The sequence below is a fragment of the Amphiura filiformis genome, chromosome 16, assembly GCF_039555335.1.
Source record: "Amphiura filiformis chromosome 16, Afil_fr2py, whole genome shotgun sequence".
In the NCBI taxonomy this organism is placed as follows: domain Eukaryota; kingdom Metazoa; phylum Echinodermata; class Ophiuroidea; order Amphilepidida; family Amphiuridae; genus Amphiura; species Amphiura filiformis.
The window spans coordinates 53,869,866-53,892,052 of record NC_092643.1 but is presented as its reverse complement, the minus strand read 5'-3'; the positions used below and the strand labels follow the sequence as shown (position 1 = coordinate 53,892,052).

The following is a 22,187-nucleotide window of genomic DNA, read 5'->3' as shown; positions in this document are numbered from 1 at the left end:
ACACTCACTATGAATTGGTCAATGCAATATTTGCCAAAGCTCACTACCATTACATGATGCTGTGAACAACCAAATCACAATTGTTGAAAAAAGTCACTAATCTTAAGCCACTGAAATCAATGCTATCTCTCTGTTTTACTAAGGACAATATTTTAATTACCTAAGCAACTCATAATGTAAACTTGATAGAGAGAGTCGTTTCTAAATTGAATATTTTACAAATTTAATTTTGACTCCCAAAACATATGTCCACTTCAACATTTTGAAAGAATATAATAAGTTGTGGTTTCAAATTGCTGTTTGATTTGACTTGAAACTGTTTTCTTGTAAGTAACATAATAGAGCACCCTCACTTAAGCTGCTAGCCTTAAAAGATAATTTTGTAATCCTAGGATCTTCTTTTTATGATATTTTTCAGTAGATGTCTATGAAAAAAGCTTATTCCCAAACTTTCATTTGATTCAGATTTTGCATTTGCAAGTTATGCATAATTATGTGTATTACAATGTGTTGTAATTTAGTTACACCAAAACGAAATACAAATTTGATGATATTTTTGCTAAACAAATTAATCTGTAAGAAATTTTTTGTACATAAACATTATGTAGCCAGAGGTTTCCAGTGGTATAAAAATCTCATCTTTTTTTGTTGAAAAGTGGGCCAGGGGATGAGGCTGTGGATCACGAAATGCCCCTTGAAAGTATAGAGTTGACCTTTCTCCTTGAATGGAGCTTATAAAATGTTTGGTGTCAACATTGAAATATATGTGACCCTTTGCAGTGAAAGGTACCTTAGGGAAAACATTTTCTAATTGAATATTTAATGTTAATTTGACTGACCATAAAACACAATTTTAAAGGATACCATTGTGTTTTCAAATATGGTTTCCATTTTGAAGAAAACAATGAATTTGTTTTTATTTTCTTTATATTTTGCAATTTTTAATCACCAATATCTCAGAACTTGTTTGGCCAACTTATTGTACCTTTTGTTGAAATAGGTCATGTGTTTTTCTGGCAAAATGACTGTTTAACCCTTTAATGTTAGGGATATGGTAACACTTGCTTGAAAGGATGCCCACATTTTTCTGAAAGATATGATTTTTACATGATTGTTATGTATATTGATACTAAAATACCCTGTGAAAATAATGTGCATCAGGGTTTGCAAAAGTAAATAGCAAAATTAAGTTGTGATACACTGTACAATGCACAGTAGTTTGGGCTTAGGGTTAGCACATAAGATTAGATTCAGCATTATGATTTGTATAACACCAGGGCATGATTACAGTTAGGCCAATTTTTAGTTTTAGGAACTGAAGGTGTAAAGGGTATTTATGAATTAGTCCATGGCATTTACACTAATAAATGTCAGTGTATAGTAATGTTTTGTGTGCGTTTTTGATTGCAACAAAACAATAGCAAATTTAGGCAGTATTAAGATGTCGAGATATGGACATGGTTATATACCAAAGTTTGGGCGATTCATTAACACAGGATATCATTTTATGATTTATATGAACCAATTTGAAAGAATTTTTGTTGATATATCGACATTGGGAAATATTTATTATTCTAACATTTCGACATATGGACAAAAATTATATCGACAACAGCATTAGTGAGTTGGTGTGTAGTATCTTACTGAGTAAGCCCAAATATTGGTCCAAAATGTAGAAACTACAGGTGTTCCAGAAAAAGCGGTCCCAACAAATGTGGCAGTACCTTAAAACTCCATCTACAGGCAATATGCATCTAAGTGGGTGATTTTTGACAAAGGAGACAAAAGGCAGACACCTTCCACAAAAACAATACAATAAATTTGGCTGATGATAATACATGTTTGTACAACTGCTCAAACTCCAAATAATGTTTTGTGGAGGGTGTCTGCCTTTCAACACTTTCTTAAAAAGATACCACTAATTTGAGGCATATGTGCTTGCAGATGTGTGTTTTCAACAATCATTCAGTGCTTACATTGATGTGAAGCCACATCGATTGGCTGTTATTTGCAGAACTCATTAAATAAAACAGTTTGGATGATATAATCTCTGATGTAAAAATGGTTGCAGGATGAATTTTGCAATTTTCTGTAGACTTTAAATCGCACCATACTGGTTGATTGCACACGCTCAATGCGTCACTGAATGGAGAGTTTTTGGAGCCTTTGCATGCTTCCATATGTGTATCAGTTTGTCTCATTTTTCATAAAAATCAAGACCTGGTAGTAAAAAGGGAGTTGCGTATCTGATAGGAAATTTACAGAGAATTTCAAAAATGATATTAGCAATTTTAGTAAGTTTTACAGTTCTCGAGTTATAGGGGAAAAACTCAACTGTTTGTTTGAATGTTTCTTTTTTTTTTTGCACATGGTAATTAAAAGATGTGGTATTATGCAAACACTGGAGGACTGATTGAAACACATTTCAAGATATTGTTACATTTGTTGGGCCTAGTTGTTTTGGGACACCCTGTACTCATGTTCCTGCAACTGAAATAAAGTAGCTGATTGCATAACATTGCAGTATTTACACTATAGAATGTAATAATGTAGACAAAGTGCAATTAATAAGATTTATGGACAAGTGAACAAGTAGAAAATCAATATGGGCTATTCCTTTGGAAATTCATACGCCCCCTTTGGACAGCATGACATTCATCTGCCTCACAGGGAGTGTTGCATGACCTTAATCTTCTGAACAGGGAGTGTGAATTTCAAGTAGGTTTACCTGAATAGGTGACTCCGTTTGAAATCTATACCCTCTGTGTGGGAGATTAAGGTTATGTCTTCCATAGGGGGTGTATGGAACTCAACCAGAACAGCCCAATATAGGCAAGTTGTTATCTGTATTTTAGTTATCTCTGTTTATAATACATAAGAAGCAATCAGTTGTACAATTAATTTAAACACAAAGTTTTGATTGTTTATTTGAAAATGTCATGTTTTTAAGATGTCATGAAAGGAAATATGTTTTCTTATCGCAGGACCTTTCAAGCTAAAGAATTATAAATTTGAATACAATACCCAAATTGGTCCAATTTTGTTCAATTTTTTATAAAGCTCCACCATCAGGCACAAAATGTTATGATTTGATGCAAAGCTGAATTCCTTTTGAGGCTAAAATAGGTTAAAATTTAGGTGAAATAGTAAATATAGTTCTCCAGAAAATGGACATAAAACTATTTAGTTTGAATGTTACAAAACATGCTAGGTCCTTTTATAGGATGCAAAGACACTTTCCTTTCATGGTATAGTTTAATAACAAACCAGTTTTCACAATTTGCAATCTAGATGTTGATTGAATAGTGTAAACTAACTTTGAAAAGGCCCAAACTGGAGCCTCAAGTAGAGGTCTTCAACTTGAAACTTCCAAACCTTTATGGGAAGTCTATAGCCTATATCATATGTATGAAGCAAAATGTGACACGATCTGGTCCATGGGGGCCAAAGGAGGCATTTGTGAAAAACGAGTTACTGTAATTATTACATTATACATATAATAGGCTATCATTTACTGAAAACACCAAAGGTCCAGCACACTTGGTTCTAAAGTTATGAAGTTTTTTGATTATGTATTTTATTGTTTTTTACTCCATATTTTTCCCTTTATCTCAGTTTCAAATTTGCCGCCTTTGGCCCCCATGGACCAGATCGTGTCACAAATGAGCTGTTTGTCACTTGCAACAAAACATTATTTGTTGAATCTGTTTTGTATTTGAATGGTGCCAGCAATGCAAGAGTTAAACCTCATGAAATGCAAATCCAATTTTGAGGGAATTTTCATCATGATACTAATTATATTATATCACTCATACATAAATTCTAGATAGTCTATTTGATATTTTTACCATCAATAGACAGTTTGATAGTTCTTACTCTGGCAACAACACTTATTGGTGCACAATACGTTATAATCCATTGCGCTTAGCTAGACTCAATATGTGTTTGCCATGCACATGAAGGGTAAAGTCTGCTACATAATATGGATTGAGTATGCGTTGCCTCTTAGACTCGCCAATTTAGTTGTGGGTAAATTATAGGAAATGCAAATTACGTCGTAAGCAATACTTGGTGCTGTGCTGCACAGTGCTGGCAGATTATTTTTAGTACAAAATAGTCTTGAATTGTTATAAAATGTTATGAGTGATATAAAACAAATATTAATTAAGTTAAATTTGTGTAGTAGTAAAAATTTCATCACTCTGTGAAAGATGGATTGGTCCAATTCATTTGCCGTACTGGCTCCTGAAATAGAACAGTCCATCTTTAGCCCAGTGATTATATTTTAATCATTACACTCATAGACAGTTATATTTGTATAAACAATATTAATAATAATAATAAAACAAATGATCAAAGAATATCAGGTTTTAAAATGAAAATAGATTTGTTGGACAAAAGGTCTCATTTTGCTTATGATCAGGCCATCTTAATTTAATAGGTCATCTCAAATTAAAATATACATAAATGGTTTTAACGGGATAAATGTGTATAGTACACAGAAATGAAATACATAATTTTGCAACAACAACAAAAAAATATATAAGTTTGTTTACTGAAGTTGGCTGTGAAAAAACAAGATGCTAAAATGTATTTACAAACCTTTATTGTGGGTGCACAATTCTACTTTATTTACCGTATTAATTCCAATAAGCGCCCAGGGCGCTTAACAAAGTTATTTTGGGTGGGCGCTTATTTTTTACCTCGTTTACCCATTTTTTTTCGTAAGGGGCATTTATTAGAGACAAATTTACCTGTTTTAATGTAAAAGGGTCTACAATGTAAACTGATACAGAAAATGTATCGCAAGTTTACGCAGGACTTGTAGTCCTGCAGCTATTTCACTGTATCGACATACATTTGTATATCTGTCACTTCAACATTAATGACCAGTACCCTTTAGCAAATTGAAAATGCCCTGGATGGGCGCTTATTGGGGCATGGGCGCTTATTGGAACGAATACGGTAATTTATCAGGATTTCATAATGCCTAAAAAAATTTAGAAAAAAATCTGTTGGAAAAAGTTTGTCATTCATTTTTTGCTTGAAAATATAATTTTTTCTGGATTTCTCGAATGAAAAACAATATGTGTTAAAATTGCTCCCAACATTGAAATGTGCACAGCTTACAAGGAAAAAACCTTTAGTCTTAGTTGATGATATATGATTATAAGAGAACTCGTTTTAATGAGAAAGATAAGATTTCTCTTTCTTTAAAAAGAACCAATTTATCAGGCATGAGAATTTCAGACCTGAATTCAAGCTATTTTGTTGTCCACATTAACACATTATTATTTTTCCCGCCTGTTTTGGGGCCTTTTAAGACCGAATTCACATGCTTTTTCAGCCAGTTTTTTTTTAAATAAGCCATTCTCATGCCTGATTTATGCATGCATGGAGATATTGGTTCTTTGATGTTGACTCTTAAGTGATGTACATGTTTGGTGCACTTGGTGGCCTTACTCTTGGATTATGCACAGGAAACCAAAAGTGATCTTGACTGATTCAGTTCTTTTATGATGGTTTACACATAAATGATATTTGTAATATTTTAAGTTACATCATATAATTTGATAAGACAAGTATAAAAATGAATATAAAGCCAATCAGTCTAGTCCGCAACAAAAATATGTTTGCTGATGGAAAACTGTCAAAATAAATGCAGAGGGGTGCCAGGCAAAGGTCTATAGTTTAAGACGGAAACGGGATATGTCCACCTGTCAACAGCATATGATCAGTGATGTCAACCTTGCGCTTAAAGAGGAAGCCCCACCAGAGCAGTTCTTCTGGGGTTAACCAAACCTGCCTGGTTATCAAATTAATCAGTGACAAGGTTATCTCTGAATTTGACAGGTGCTAATCGATGCAATAACATTAAAACATCAATTAGCACCTGTCAAATTCACAGATAACCTTGTAACTGATTAATTTGATAATCATACAGGTTTGGTTCACCCCAGAAGAACTGCTCTGGCAGGGCTTCCTCTATAAAGGACAGATTTGGGCTATGTATCGCTGGGGCAACTGAAGACAAACTGTCAATATGGTAAAATTCAAAAAAGGGCTACCACTAAACTATTGTTGATACGATTATGTAGAAAATGATTCCTTTATTCGCTGTCGAAATGATGTAATAATTGGATTAACTACCATCCATAGCAATAGATTCAAACAATTTTTGATTATATCGCGCTATTATATCTGAGTGTCCAAATGCAAGAAATACCCAAAACCAGGACCCAAGAAAAAAACGCTACACCTTGATATCCCAGAAGACAATGGGAACCATCGTCAATGATATTGTACCCTTCAATTTCATGTAAAACACATTTTCATTGCAGACCAGATTGATAATTGGTTAAGAAGCTAGTGTGTTACATATAAATGGTAGAAAATCAATGTTTTACAGAATTGTGTAAGGAATTACTAATATAATGATAAAGAATTGTTATGATTGGACAGAATATAATAATACATGTATGATGACACACAGAAGTAAATACATAATTTTACATTTTAAAGAACTACATGCTATTCTCTTTGTGTTAATTTATGGTTATAAATGCATGTAATTATAAAGTAATATACACATTCTTACCAAGTATGTTTTGAAAGGCTTAAAGTTAACGTACAATTTTTATTGAATATGATTAATTTTGGTCAAACTTGGTGTCTTGTTGTTGTCTTTGTAAGACAATTGTGCAACATGGAATTACTATATCTTAAGACATAAAATCCCCCCACAGAGCTCTCAGTTATGCCAAGATAGTAAGTGGGGTTTCTTTCTCATTTTGGCTTCAAACCATATTGTAACATTTGCTGAGGAGGATGCCCTCAATATTTTTCAAAATTCTGTTGTCAATGGTATGTTGCGATTAAGAATAAGATCTGTCCATCATTTGAAAATTTGACCTTTCATATCGAAGATATACATTTTTTCCCCAAAAAAGACCTATTCCCCCAAAAGACCTAATATAATATATTTAGGTCGTTTTGGAAAAAAAAATTATATCTTCAATAAGGTCAATTTTCAAATGATGGATAGCTTTTCCCCCAATCTAAATACACTTTAAGTACATATCATTAGATTTATAAAGTTTACTTAGAGGACTGTTACCGTATTCATTCCAATAAGCGCCCAGGGCACTTAACAAAGTCATTTTGGGTGGGCGCTTATTTTTTACCTGGTTTACCTAATTTTTTGTGAGGGGCGATTATTAGAGATGAATTCACATATGTTATAAAAGGGTCCTGAGACGTTCTAGTAGCTTTTCTGATGCAGAAAATGTATTGCAAGTTTACACCGGATGTGTAGTCCTCCAGCTATTTCACTATATCAACATCTATCTGTCACTTCAACATTAATGGTACCCTTTAGCAAATTGAATATACCCTGGATGAGAGCTTATTGGGGCATGGGCGCTTATTGGAATGAATACGGTAAATCAAATGTCAAAAATATCAATTTTAATAATTTGCCATAAAATTAGTATTATATCGCGAATATCAAAAAATCCAAATTATTATTCAATCCGGGTATCCGATTCCATAAATGCTAGAATATAGTTAATATTTACATTCATTTTGTTGTGCTACAAATGCAGCGTAAAATTTGTCACAGTGTTCCCGCTGCAGGAAACATATTTCCATAACGTTTTCTGCTCAGTCCAGAAAATATTGAGGCAAGAACAGAGATGCCACTTTTCAGGTTTTGGCCTGAATTCAGGTTTTGTGAGTCCAAATTCCGCGTTTTTATTTATTTTCAGCCCAGTCTGGGGCTTTTTGACCTGCATTCACGTGCTTTTTTAGGGTTTTCTCACCAGTTTCAGTTTTTTAGAGAGAAACTGAATGGCATCTCTGAAAGAACAGATTGTAAATCAAAAAGTGACTTCACCCACTTTCCACCAAATTCTATTACTAACACTGACCCAGGTTTTTTGCTATCGGAAGTCACAGAAGATCCGAAAAAGTCAAGAAGAAGAAGAATTTTGACTTGGCACCCCCGGGATTCGAACCTTCGACCCCCCCGCATGCCAACCACACGATGGCGGACCGGCAGCTACACGGGTTATTGCTGCCCGCCAGCAATTCCGTGAGCATTTGACACTTAGGGTGATTGCGTCATCGCAGACCCTGGGATGCATGCATGCGCACAATTTTTCATCGTGGTATTCTGTGGTATTTTCCCTTACGGGTGTAAGGGTTAATAACTACAATATGTGTGAAAGAATTTATGAACAACATTTGATATATATATATTCTAATATGCTGTTGGCTTCAACAATGTCATATTTTTTAATAATATTTAAATGTGCTTACTTAGTATATGGCAGACTTAAAGTCATAATTATCATTATCGTGATTATGTCAAAATCGCGCTACAAAAACAACCCATTTAGTTGGTTTCATTTAGGTTTAAGTGAACTTGGGACATGTTTAAACATTACAAATATGCCAAAAAATCAGATACATTATAAGATCGTAGATTATGGCTTTAACCTTATCACAAAACCAATCTGATTCTCTCAAGTTTTCAGTTGGAAGTGTTCCAGTGGTTTGGATATTAGAAGCAAACAGTCATGTGTAGTCACATTGGCATAAACTCTTCAACAAAAGTTTGGAAAGTTTTTTTCAAGCATCTATATCTCAGATTATTTGTGACATGTTCATATCGTGCTGCATATCAATGGACAGCTAAATACACCACATTTGAAACAATCACCTTTTTCACGGCTGAGTACACGTCTTGTGAATGTAGCGGCGTCTCAAACAGAATGTGTCAAATTGACAATTATTCTGCGCTCATACAACATTAGTCACTAACATCAATAGACAATAGAGGTTATCCACTTTACTCATGCGTGGCTTCTAACAAAAGGCGATGGTTCCGTAGTATTCCTCATTCAAACCAACTCAATGCATGACCTCGGAGTTACCTGCATGACTTTGGTGGGATATTTTGAAACAGTCATGGCTGCACATGCACATTTCTTTTGAAAGTCCTAAACAAGGTATAGCAGCTTATAGAACACGGATAATCTCAATAGTGGGTGGAAAACCCATACGCAGCCACAACAGCCTGGCACCTCCCTCCGAGGCAAACCTTCAAGTGGTAAAAGTATCTTCCGAGTGGTTACATCAACACCGAAATGTCATATTAGTCCCCGTTTTCATCTCAAAGCGCGTACAAGGTTGATGTCTCATTTAAGACAGACCATCACTATATGTTAATTAGGGTTAGGGATTACCTAGGTGCCGGTGTCAACTGCGTCAGACTACATCACCTGTAAAGGATGATAAAAACAAAGGCAAATCTTATGTACTTTTCCGCGGGTGTACTTAAAGTAGGTATATCACCTCAAAAATAAGCGCAGCAGAAAAACGTTATTTAATGTTTCTACATGAATGAGCTTTATTAAAGCATCAAAAATCAAAAAACGGAATTGAAATCGGTCAATGCATTGTGATGTAGTGTCAATTTTAAGATGCTCGTAAATGGAATTAAAACCTGCCACAAATGGCTATAATGACAAAATTGGCACATTTCGAGATTTTGAAGGTTTATTTGGACGCTTGCTTGAAAAAGCAGCGTTAATTTAAGTACCACAGGTTAAATGCCTATCTTTCCTAACTTCGTTAAAGAAAACAAAATTAAAAAATCTATCATTGAATAATTATAATAAATTAACCAAATATACTATTTTAGCAAATTCAGCCAATCTGCAGACAAATTAAAGGTGAAAAAATGACTAAGTTCAGCTAATTAATATGCAAAATTGATGCCAATAGAAAACCGTAGGCCTACATGATATCAGGGTGCGGTTTTTTTTGTACACATATGTATACAAAGTTATTTCAATTGATAACAAAAAATACACAAAAAGTAATTAATTATGCAAATTAGCTAATTACAGGTAATTATGTATTCATGACATTTTTATGTAAATTAGGCATGAGTAATTTTGGGTTTTTCAATATTTAATGAAAGTCTATTCATTCACCATAAATATGTCAAGTATGAACCTGTTATGATGTTGAATAAAGAAACTGCAGTTAATTACTTAAATATAATACAAAACATACAAAGTTTGACATTTTGACGATGTCTGGAATAGAATTTTCATTTTTTTCTGTAAACATGGTATGTGTCACCATTGCTCAAAGCCAAATCCGAAAAGTAAAAATCATAATTCATTTGCAATGAGACTTTAAATGAACATTTTGTTATCTGGATTAACATGGGATGACAAATGGTAAACGGAAAAGCGATTCCCACTGTACCGCGTATACAAAAAATAGTATGGCCTTGGACACACACAATGGCTTAGAGCTATTGAGGTTTGGAAGATTACTCCCTAAAAATATCTTTGATATAATGTTTTGTTTCAACTAGTTTCCTCGAAGTGTATCATTCGTTGCCGACGGAAATAATTTACATGCTAAGAAAGATTAGTATTTCAGCTAAATGGTGGTAGGTCCCTTTATTTCAATAGGCCTATATTTACTGATTTATGAGCGATCTTCAAAAATAAAAAAACAGGCAGTAGCTCTTAAACAAAACAATTTTTAATTTTGGGGACCTGATGGTAGCTTCGGGAAGGCTTCACACACCATATATTAAAAATTCAAACAATTTGGATAAATGAAGCATATGAATAAATTCATTTATCGACATGGATGTTTTCTAAAATTGGCCAAATTTGAAACGCGCCATTTTCAATTCACTGTTATGCTTGCATGCACAGTGTAGCAGAATTATTGTGCAGCCACTGTGACATACCTACTTTGAGCCTCGGGAACATTATGATTTGCCATTGGGCGTAGCGGGCACTTCAAGTTGGGCAGTTTGGGCCAGTTTCAATGGGGCAAACAATTCGATACTGTGATCTGGATGTTATATGGACTTCCTTTTAGTTTACCAGATTATATTTTATATATGACGTGCCCCGGGGCCGGAGGATGTGCCGATTTTAGATTATCACTAGTCGACTGAAATGTTTCTGGCAGGGACACAATTTTGCAGCCGAAACATTTTACAAACGCTTTTAGTATTCATTGACTTTGGTATTCATGACTGAAGAGTACACTAAATATCCATTTTTGTTGATGAAATAGGGTCGCAAATAAGAACTAGAAGGCTATATATTTGTACACAAATACGGCTATACCCGCATGTTATCGGTGTACCCAAACTTACAGTCCTTATTTGCTGAGGACTTAAAATAAAGAAATTGTAAAAAGTCGCCCAATTGGGCAGAAAATGTGTAAAAAGTGAAAGTCCAAGTCACAAGCTTTAATTGAATGTAGGTTGCACTGTCGTAGCGCTTAAAGAAATTGTAAAAAGTCCCCTCCCAGGGGTGTTGTCTCTCTTACTCTCCAGGTCGCTGTTGTCAGTATCTCTTAATACTCACAGTGAGGCTATGCAATATGATTAGGGGGAAACTATTCCAGAGGGAGTATGTAAATTAAATGGAACAGCCATTTCAGAGGGAGTATGTAAATTATACGGAACAGCCTTTTGAGGGCCATTTCAGAGGGAGTATGTAAATTAAATGGAACAGCCAATGGGTTATGTAATTTAACTGGTACAGCCTTAACGCTTCACGCTGGTATTTCCAATGATATAATACGATCTGTCTGTTTAGTCCTACGTATGTGGGGTGTGTGGGTGTTAGTAACAATATAATTCTCAGGTGCTATCTGTGTACATATTCTGAGCCCGGAAGCTGCTTTCTTTGATGAGAAACGGCCCGCCCTTTGTTTTAACGTTTGGGGCCCTGGGGCCCATAATATTTGACTTATGAGGCCCATGTACATAATTATGTTGAAGTATAATTCTGTAGTGCTATCAGTAGACTCAAGCTGGCCACTGTAGCTACTTTATTTACTGAGTAACGGCCGGCCCTATGTTTTAGCGTTTGGGGCCCCTGGGGCCAATATTATGTGATATATGGGGCTCATATGTACATATAACAATGTAATTCTCAGGTGCAATCTGTGTACAAACTCTGAGCCATAAAGCTGCTTTATATGATGAGAAACGGCCGGCCCTTGGTTTTAACATTTGGGGCCCTGGGGCCCAATATATATGACTTATGGGGCTCATGTACATATGTTAAAGTATGATTCTCAAGTGCTATCAGTAGACTCAAGCTGGGCATTGTAGCTGCTTTATTTACTGAGTAACGGCCAGTTTTTTAGCGTTTGGGGCCCTGGGGCCCATATTATGTAAACTATGGGGATTATATATACATATGACAATATAATACTAAAGACCTATCTGTGTTCCAAATCTGAACCCTGTAGCTACTTTATTTGCTGAGAAACGGCCGGCCCTTTGTTCTAACATTTGGGCCCCTGGGGCCCCCAGCCTTGTACATCTGGGGCCAAAATGGGCAAAAGGCACATCTGCAACTTAGGGCCCATACATATGCCACATATGAGCCCTAGTGATCTTGTACTTTTAGAGTTAGGCTTGTCAATCTGTTACACCATATTTTAACATTTGGGCCCCTGGGGCCCATAATATATAACATATGGGGCTCTTGTATATTTGTATATATAGAGTACCCCTAGGGCTATCAGTGTACCAACTCAGGGCCCTGAGGCCGCTTCATTGATGAGAAATGGCGTGCTTTGTATTTTCACATTTGGGCCCCTGGGGCCCGTGACCTTTGACCTCTGGGGCCAAGATGGGCAAAAGGCACTTCTACGGGGTAGGGCCCATAAGTGTACCACATATGGGTCCTGGGGCCCTTGTAGTTTTAGCGCTAGCCTTGACAGAATGATATGTTTGATGGAAGGAGGAGAAGGAAAGGAAAGCACAGGATGGCAATATACCCGTCCATGCTTCGCATGCGGGTATAATGAAACAAAAATGGTCAATGGATTGCATTCCCATGTTGCATTGCTAATAAATATGTCTATTTGTGAAATCAACTGTCAGTTGGAGAATCAACAGGCGGGTCAGGCACACATTATTTTACCGAACTCATAAAATCTAGTATACACTAATCCACAATTTACATCTGCTTCTAAATTTAAGCAGAACATTGGAGTGGACAATAAAAGAAACAAAAAGAAATACCTTATATGTCCCCAAGATCATAGTTGGCCATGTTAGCTTGGTCAGACCACGCAGCATGCGTAGCACCATCCATCTCGGATGCCACCGAGTTATCACCGAGAAGTGCATGCCGACTTCCCCCAATTCTTGACAGACATTCTGGACACTTGCTTTCTTCCATCGCTCCTCCACACTCTCCAATCACGTAGATATGTCCATTTGCACATTTATACCAATGTCCTTTGGATAAACCAACAACTTGAACTATCATCCGACGTTCTGTATCGCTTATGCCCAGCCCACCACAAACCTTACGACATTGTCCCGTAAGTGCTTTCGCTCTATCACGTTTCTCTGCCGTTAGAGCGGTTCCATCCATTAGAAACGCGAGGTCATCTACGTAGCTCTCCACTTTCGTCTTCTTGTCATCACCAAGGTTCGGAAGCATCCGTTTTATTTGACAAACCTTCCAACTCAGTTCCAGCCGATCTAGTTCGCATGAGATCTCGTCCATTTCTTGTTCACTGCCTCGCATCGGTCGTTTGTCGTTCAACAGACGATCCATAACAAGCTGAAGTTGCTTTTTGATGTCCCGGCAATCACCACTCTGCTCATTCAAGCTAGATCTCAAACGACTACCCGATTCGTACAAACTTAGCTCATTCCGAAAGCGTACCAACTCTTGTGAGCTGACCATTTTTTCAACACTTTGGAACAATTTCTTCGTGAGATTGCAATCAATCACACTATCATGGTCTAGATGTGAGGCTAGATGTACAATTTCATTCAGTGCCTTCTCCTTATGCTTACATCTTTCATCCATGTCACCTTGTACTTTGCGTTTCACTTTCTCGATATCGTCCAGAAGTCTCTTGATAATGCTGCCATACCTCAAATTTCGTCTGATTGGGGTTTTGCATTTTGGACATGTCTTCATCTGAATGCTAACAGATTCATCACTTGCTTCATCAGCCATGCTCATCCAGTGATCTAAGCCCTGTACTTCAATCAGATGCTTACAATCTTCCAGCTCTATAAACCTGGCATCGCTATCTTCTTCAGATCCAAAGAATACCTCTGCGACTTCTTTTTGATTACAGATTCGGCAGCTTTTAGGGCATGGTTCGCCGCATATCCCAATACAGGGGTGTGATGATCCTCGTGTCCTACCATGCTTAAATTTCTTTGGGCATGGTTCGTTGCACACGTCACGATCGCACGGATCTCCACATAGTTTAGAGCACTTTGCATGCTTACAAACCCAATCGCACGGCTCCTTACAGGGTACACATAGCTCTCCGCACCTCTTTTTGCATGCACTATGCTTACAACGGTTTTCACATTGCTGTTTACATGGAGGACATGATAGGGTGCACATTTCTTGACACAGGTGACCACATACAAGAATACGGTTGCATTTTTTCCCACAGGGCTTGTGTAGTCTTCCTTGCAAGCAGCCACCACACGTTCCAGTACATGGATGATTACATCTGAGTGTCGCCTTGCAAGGGATTGTGCAAGAAGCCTCCTGACACGGTTTTCCGCAGCGTCCTTTGCATGGATGGCCACAAGCAAGAGTCTTACTGCATCTTGTTTCGCAGTCAACAAATTGTGGATCACTGTAGCAACTGACTCTCTGAGTATGACCGCAAGAAGGCAGTACTTTGTTGACTTTCACCATACAAGCCTTTGAACACTGTTCGTAACATAGGTTTCCGCATGCATGTTCCAGCTTACAGATCTTCTTTGTGCAACGTTTGCCGCATTTATAATTACGGTGTTCAGGATCGTATGGATGACAGGGCATGTCACAAACATGTCCGCATTCCAGCCGAAAGTCACATGGTAGTCTGCAGCCACCTTCAGGGACATGTTTGAAGTCCTTCTCACAAGACACATCGGTTTTCTTGTCAGAATGTCTTTCACAAGCTAATGTCAGTGCTGTACTAAGCATATTCTGGGATTTCATGGTAGTTGTAATCTTCCTCCAGAGCTCACTTTGTCGACTCAGCTGTTCGAAATTTCCAATACAATACAATCCTTTCTTGGCTCGACTGAGGGCCACACATACTCGGTTTGCTACCTTCAAGAATCCAATATTGCCTTCATCATTGCTGCGAACTAGAGAGAGTAGTATGATGTCGTTCTCTTCCCTTGAAATTATCCACAACACAAACTCTTACATCTTGCAAGATGCTTTCATCTCTACCATCCTTTTTCATCATGTTCATGAGTTGCTTGAAGTTGTGCATTTGTCCTGTGTATGTGGTTAGTATTGTGATCCTGGAAGGCTCGATGTCCTGTTGCAAGAGGTACCGGCAGAATGCCACCAAGAAACTTGCTTCATGCATGTTGGAACGGCTTCGAGTGTCATTATCTGCACTCTCTTGATGTGAGTGGTCTATGAAGAAGACATTGTTGCAAACACCTCGGACTTTGTCCAGCTGGAGCACAGACTCGTGATCTTTAAGGTCGTGGTAGAAGTGTTTCTTCATGAGCTGGGATATAGAAGGTCGCATACGATGTTGCAGAGCAAGGCGTTGGCATGGCAGATTATTTTTCACCATCCTTTCAAAGAGGGAGATGTCAAGGTTGTAGTCCTTTGCAAGGCGATATACAGTCGGATTAGGTCGGAGTTGCTGGTGGTCTCCGATAAGAATTAACTGCTTGCAGTGCTGACTTAAAGTTGTCACAATATGAGATTCCAAAACCTCTGCAGCCTCTTCGATGATGACGATCTTTGGCTTCACACGTTGAAGTAGAGCGCGGCTTTTGGCAGCTCTGGTGGTAGTCATGCCGATAACAGCAGCATTTTTCAGGATGTTGTAGTCCTCTTCAACCATCACCTCTTTCTGAGCGTTAATAACATCGTTGTATCTATCAATTTTCTCCTGGATCTCATCAAATACTTGCTGGCGGTAACGAGATACCCAATACCGGTATAAATCCCATCTTTGATCCAACGTAAGATCTAGTACATCATGTTTGATTCGATTCGCTTGAACAAAAGACATTCTCTCAGAGCTTTCCACAAATGTTTGAATGCGATCGGCGATGCGATTGGCGGCGTATCTGCTTGCGGGATCGTCATGTCGTCTTCTGAATTCATTGATGTCGAATACCAGCTTGGGGCCCATGGATTCTTGCATGGAGTTTGACGTTCCTGGTGCCTCTGTTTCGTACTCATCATCACTGTCATCATACCTATCGTCACTTGTAACTCTATTTAATTCGTCATGGTCTAGCAACTCACCATACTCTAAATCTTCCGCCACTTTTTCTGTTTCAAACGGCAACGGCTCATCTTCCCTTGCATAGTGATGAAAATCATTGTCAAGGCGTAACCAGTGAAGAATATCATATTGTCTCTGTTTGGTAGAAATACTTTGTTTCTCTTCACGGGTCATGTATTGCTCCAAGAGAGAACCATCCAATACACCTTCAAACGTTTTATGGACCTTTTCAAGTATGTCCTCAATTTTACGCCTTACTTTGGAAGCTTTCTGTCTGTTTCTAGATGAACAGGTTTTTAGAGAGCGATCTTCATTGCGCCTTTCACCTCGAATCTCAACCCGACGCTGTTTTAAATTGTAACTGTCCAGTTGTTCACTTCTGCTTCGTCCACCAACCCTGACCACGTTCTGATTGAAGCATAATACACCCTCTAAGAATTGATCTAGAGCGTGATTGGTGTAACATACGACCAAAACCGGACCTGCTTTTGATACATGTACAACATCATCCTCTTCTTCTCCTTCCTCATGTTCTTCACGTTCTCTAACTTCCTTTTCCCATTTGCTTCGGTTTTCAAGGAGTACTTGCATGATTTTCAAACCAACGTGCGTTTTGCCTGTACCCGGTGGTCCTTGAATCACACAAAAGCTACTCGTCAGGGCAGTGTATACCGCTTGAAGTTGGGATTGATCCAGTTGAATACTAGCTGGAGAGGGCCAGTCCTGCCTATGAAGCAAAGGGATAGATTTTGCCGATTCTAAATCAGAACAGTCATCATTCAGAAGAGCCCTACGATCGAATGTCATATCAGGGTCGTTGAGGAGGTACTGTGGAGGCTCCACTTGCGGTGATATCTTCAGTATGTGTTTCTGAAATGGAAGCGAGTCGTCCGTTATTTCTTTCAGACCTTCGAGGACGTGTCTGTAGGCTTCAAAAAACGCGACGGATTCGACCATTGTGAATTTGTAGTTCGTGTTAAGCAGATGTCTCACGTCATCTTTGAAGTCTACGTCAAGCTTTCCTTCGACAAGCTGTTTTGGATCCCGATTTGCTACTGTTCCAAATATTGCTGTTTGAAAATTATCAGTTGATAGACACAGCAATGACCCATAGAGAAGACGTTTACTAGCAAACCAGCGAATATTTCTCATGGAGCTACAGTCAAATTGGATCTTGTAGACAATACCTGTACTCGTGCAAACGGGATATAGAATATGCACTTTATTGTAAACTCGGATATCGTTTAAGTTTCTTCTCTGTGTAACACCGGCTTGATACTGTGCAATCCCCTCGCGCAGTGGAGCCACAAAATCCTCTCGCATAAGTCGAAACTGCACATCGAGATAATGCTGCAGATCTCGGTACCTCCCGTTCACAACATTTCGTCGTAAATACGGTTGTTGAGTTTGAGTAAGCTCTTCTAATGTTGGGAATATAGGATACTCTCTAAATTCGTTCGGAGGCTGGATAGCCGATGCATACCCAAGGCGTTCTAGACGTTTTTGTTCTTCTTCAGGGTCGTTGACAAAGGTGTTCTGGGGTTTTTGGAGCTCTTCGATCTCATCAAGTATATTTTGAGGATCAAATTCCTTGTCGTGCTTCGACACAGTATGACACGCATTTGTAATGAGGTCGAGTAACACGCCAACCTGGTCACGTGTGCTCGGTAAATGTTTCAGTAATGACCTGAGTAACATGATGCAGTTGCGATAAATATTTTCTAGCGTGGAAGACGATTCGTCATTCTTTATCTTTGATATATGCTGAAGTAGATGTTTTTGTAGGAAAGCAGATGTCTTTACCACACTCAGTACATTGATTGTATTCCGCGGGGCATTCCGATATCCTGCTCGACATGCTTTGGTCAAAACTTGAATCAAAAGTGTCATCACATCTCGCCGGATTTCCGTTTGGTTTAATGTCATTTCCAGACTATCCTCTGCTCCAGCCAGTTCATAGAGAACACTTGTATCGCCATCTTTAGACATTCTTTCCAATCGCTTGAAACCAAAAATGACCGCGCGCTGTTTTTCCCGCCCATCATTGGTTGCATGTGGTTGACTCGAACGGCGACGTTTGTATTCATTTCTTTCGTGAGGTTCGCGGGATGATTGTCCATAATGATAGTCACCGTGGGGGCGTTTGCGACTTGGTTGGGAATCTCTGGATCCGAGTCTTCTACGTGGATTATCGCTCGGCCTACGGAACGGTTCTGTGTAGTAACAAAATGAGATGCACGTGACAATACAAACATCATATGTGTATTGATTAAGTTGGGGTCAATATCAACTAGACGATCATTTCTGGTCAGGGCAACGTACCGTTGACATCAGCAACAGCAGCAGCAACAACAACAGTCCCATTTACACGAATTACATGAAGCATACACATATGCAGCCCCTGCCCTGCACATACACTACCATTACATACCATATAAATACATGTGAGGCCATATGCCATCAAAGACACGTTCGGTGATCCTAGCGCAAGTGTAAAAATCAAAAATTAATTGCTTTTTTTTTAAATTCAAAAGTGAAGGATAAGACATTCAAATTGTCATTTGATATTTTTGAAATTGGCAAAAAAAAAAAAAAAAAAAACGAAGAAAAAAAGCAGTATTGACGAAGTTGAAGCCCCATTCAAATGTAGCTAATTTATATACTGTCAGTATATAAATTACAGATTCATGTAAATGCCTTATTTTGTCTTAAATACACAGCTTTCAGCTGAACCACTAGCAGGCTATGTTAGCACATCAGAAGCTTGAACAATGAGAGAAATTATGGGGTAAAAGTTTTAAAAAGTAGAATATATATTCTATGGTGTCAAGGTCACTGGGCTTTCTTGACTTGCGGGGCCCTTTTATATTGGAACTCAATTGAGTGTTGAGTCTCTGACCTCGGGCCTGCCGGCCCTGGGTCTTGATCTTCGAAGCATTTTTTTACTGTCCTCCCATTGTACATGTAGTAGGCCTATAATGTCCTCACTTATATTGGTTTACAAAATACACACATATATATATAAGAGCTTATAAAGCGTTATTACAAAGAGATCAAAGCACTACAGTGAACCACTGCAAAAACATTTGAATGAACAAAAGCAAAAAGCAAAATTTTCTGAATATTGCCACCGAGGTAATTATTAATAATGAAAAATATATTACAATATTAGGTTAAACATGTTAATCTAACATTTTATACCCTTTATCATTTTTAAAAGGGACTGTGCAATAATTATGTGTACCCCCGGGTGGTGAAAGTGGTCTGCCAAAAAATTGTTGCCCTCCCCCACTTACACACAAGATTTTTTGGAAACCCGAATTTAAAAGGAGTATTTCGTTATCCTAGCATCCTCTTTTTATCCCGCTTTTATGACATTTTTCAGTACATATCCACGAAAAAAGCATATTCCCAAAATTTCAGTTGATTCCGATTTTGCGTTTGCGAGTTATGCATGATTATGTGTATTACACTGCTCCATAGACAATGCGTTGTAATTTCGTTCTGGTGCACCAGAACGAAATTCAAATTTCACGATATCTTTCCAAAACGAATTAATCTGCAAGAAATATTTTGTACATAAACATTATGTAGCCAGAGGTTTCCAGTGATATAAAAATCTCAACTTTTTTGAGAAAAGTGGGGGATGAGGCTGTGGATCACGAAATGCCCCTTTAAATTGTCTTATCTTATAATGCGAGGGCAGGTATTACACCCTGCCCAATTTTGTGCCTATTTTTGCATTTTTCTCAAAAATTATAGCACATTGGTGACAAGTAAGATATGTATATTATAGGGGCAAGGACTACAACTACTGAACTGAAATTTCAGCAACTCAAGGCAAGTAGTTATTGATTTATTGATCAAATATTGGTTTTCCTCATTTTTGACTGTAACTCCACAACTGTTGTCTGTGCTGAAATAAAATTTCCAGTGCAGTAGTTGTAGTCCTTGCCCCTATAATATACATATCTTACTTGTCACCAATGCGCTATGATTTTTGAGAAAAATAGGCACAAAATTGGACAGGGGTGTAGTACCCCCTTAACTGTGGTGTTCCAATTGGGGATTTTAATTCAAATTTGCTTTTGTCCTAAAAACACAATGAATTTGGTTGAATCCAATTACGTGTAAGCTACAAACATGGGACAACCACCCTACCGCTTTAGTGATGACAAAACACTTACATCTGGAACCTCAAGCTGAACCCCTTATTTTATTTTCGCTTTTGCTCGTCCACCCTGTTCCACGCCCCTTTCAAAACGATGTAATTTTTGTGTGTGTGGGGGGTGCTGCATAAATAATAACACACATTTTAAAATCCTTAAAAAGTAGATTAAGTATAAAGTGACCAGGGGGGGCCGGCCAAGATTGGCTCAATTTTGACGTTGTCATTGGTTTTACACGTAAACACAAAAATGTCTCAAATTATTCCAAAACTGTACGTATGTTATTAAGCACTATTTTATCAGTCTAAATCCGTTGAGGTTCGCCAGTGAACCTCATTGTACTAAGTACTGTTTTTTGATTTTTTGTATGAATAACGCACGATATGTTACGATATATACTGAAAATTTCCCCCACGTGTATCAATGAGTTTACGTAGTGTAGTGGTTATGGATCTCGCCTAACACGCTAAGGGTCCCGAGATCGATTCCCATCTCCGGCGATGAGTAAAAATTTTTCTTCTTCTTTTTTCTTTGAATGTAAAATTATTTATTTTCATGTGAAAATGTATATATTGCACTGGGAAATATATTTTGTGCATTTTTTTTTTTTTTAATGGGGCCACCCGGCCAATAGAGCTAAAAACGGATCTTGGCTCCGGGAAAAATAATTGCGTCCATCGTGCAGGCAGTGTTGCCGTCATATTGTCTGTTTTGTTTACGCTTTTGGCTGTTGCCACATTGAATAATGTAGTCCACCATCGTCTGAAAGTGACCATGCTACTTACGATCTCTTCTTCTTGACATCATTAAAAGTCGGCAATAAATCCAGGCAAATTAAACCAAGCGAATGAACAATGAACTCGAATACACGTCAAATCACAGATTCTGAAGTCAAATAGACAGGAAATGCACTAATCCAGCTGCAGTACGTACATGCGTGTTATGTCTGTGCAAATGAATTGGATTATGTTGCGTGATCTGTAAGCACGGAAGTTGCATGAGCACAGGATTTACCCTATACCTTGAAACTGTTATAACATAATGAGTGAGCATAATTTTTGTTTGCTTGTTTAAAGCCACAATGTACAATCTTTTGAAATTACTTTGGTTGATTTTGTTCAGACCTGACTGTTTTTGGCAAAATTATAATTATGTAATGGTTACAAGTGTATGTCCCAACGTAGGCTACACCTATTGTTTGTTATTTTAATACAACAACAGAGCAATAAATCCCACATAGAACTCCACGTTATAGTCGAAGTTTGATGTTTGCCATTCTGAGTCATTTATATTTCGGCTTAGTAAATACATAAGAAAATATATATTACAAAAATTTAATAATCATAGTAACTCGATTTTCAAAAATATCTCCTTTGACCTATCCAAGGACCAGATTGTGTTCAGAAGCGCCTGCCAAACGCGAAAGGGCAATACCTCTTGGAACAGATTATAGTATATTATTATTATTTTTATTATCATTATTTTCATTATTATTATTTTCATTATTATTATTTTTATTATTATTATTATTATTATTATTATTATTATCTTTATTATTATTATTATTATTATTATTATTTTTATTATTATTATTTTTATTATTATTACTATTCTTATTATTATTATTATCTTTATTATTATTATTATTATTATTATTATTATTATTGTTGTTGTTGTTGTTGTTGTTATCATCATCATCATCATCATCATCATCATCAT

At 37.4% G+C, this 22,187-nt stretch overlaps 1 protein-coding gene across 1 annotated transcript; it reads right to left on the bottom strand.

Annotated features, from left to right (window-relative positions):
* Window positions 1-8,137: 8,137 nt before the first annotated feature.
* Window positions 8,138-21,376, bottom strand: LOC140136191 (NFX1-type zinc finger-containing protein 1-like). The gene is given in 4 exon segments (XM_072157899.1): window positions 8,138-9,284; window positions 13,088-15,216; window positions 15,218-18,512; window positions 21,254-21,376. Coding segments are annotated over 3 exon segments (5,445 nt in total). The 5' UTR covers window positions 21,276-21,376; the 3' UTR covers window positions 8,138-9,284; window position 13,088.
* Between the last annotated feature and the right edge of the window lie 811 nt (window positions 21,377-22,187).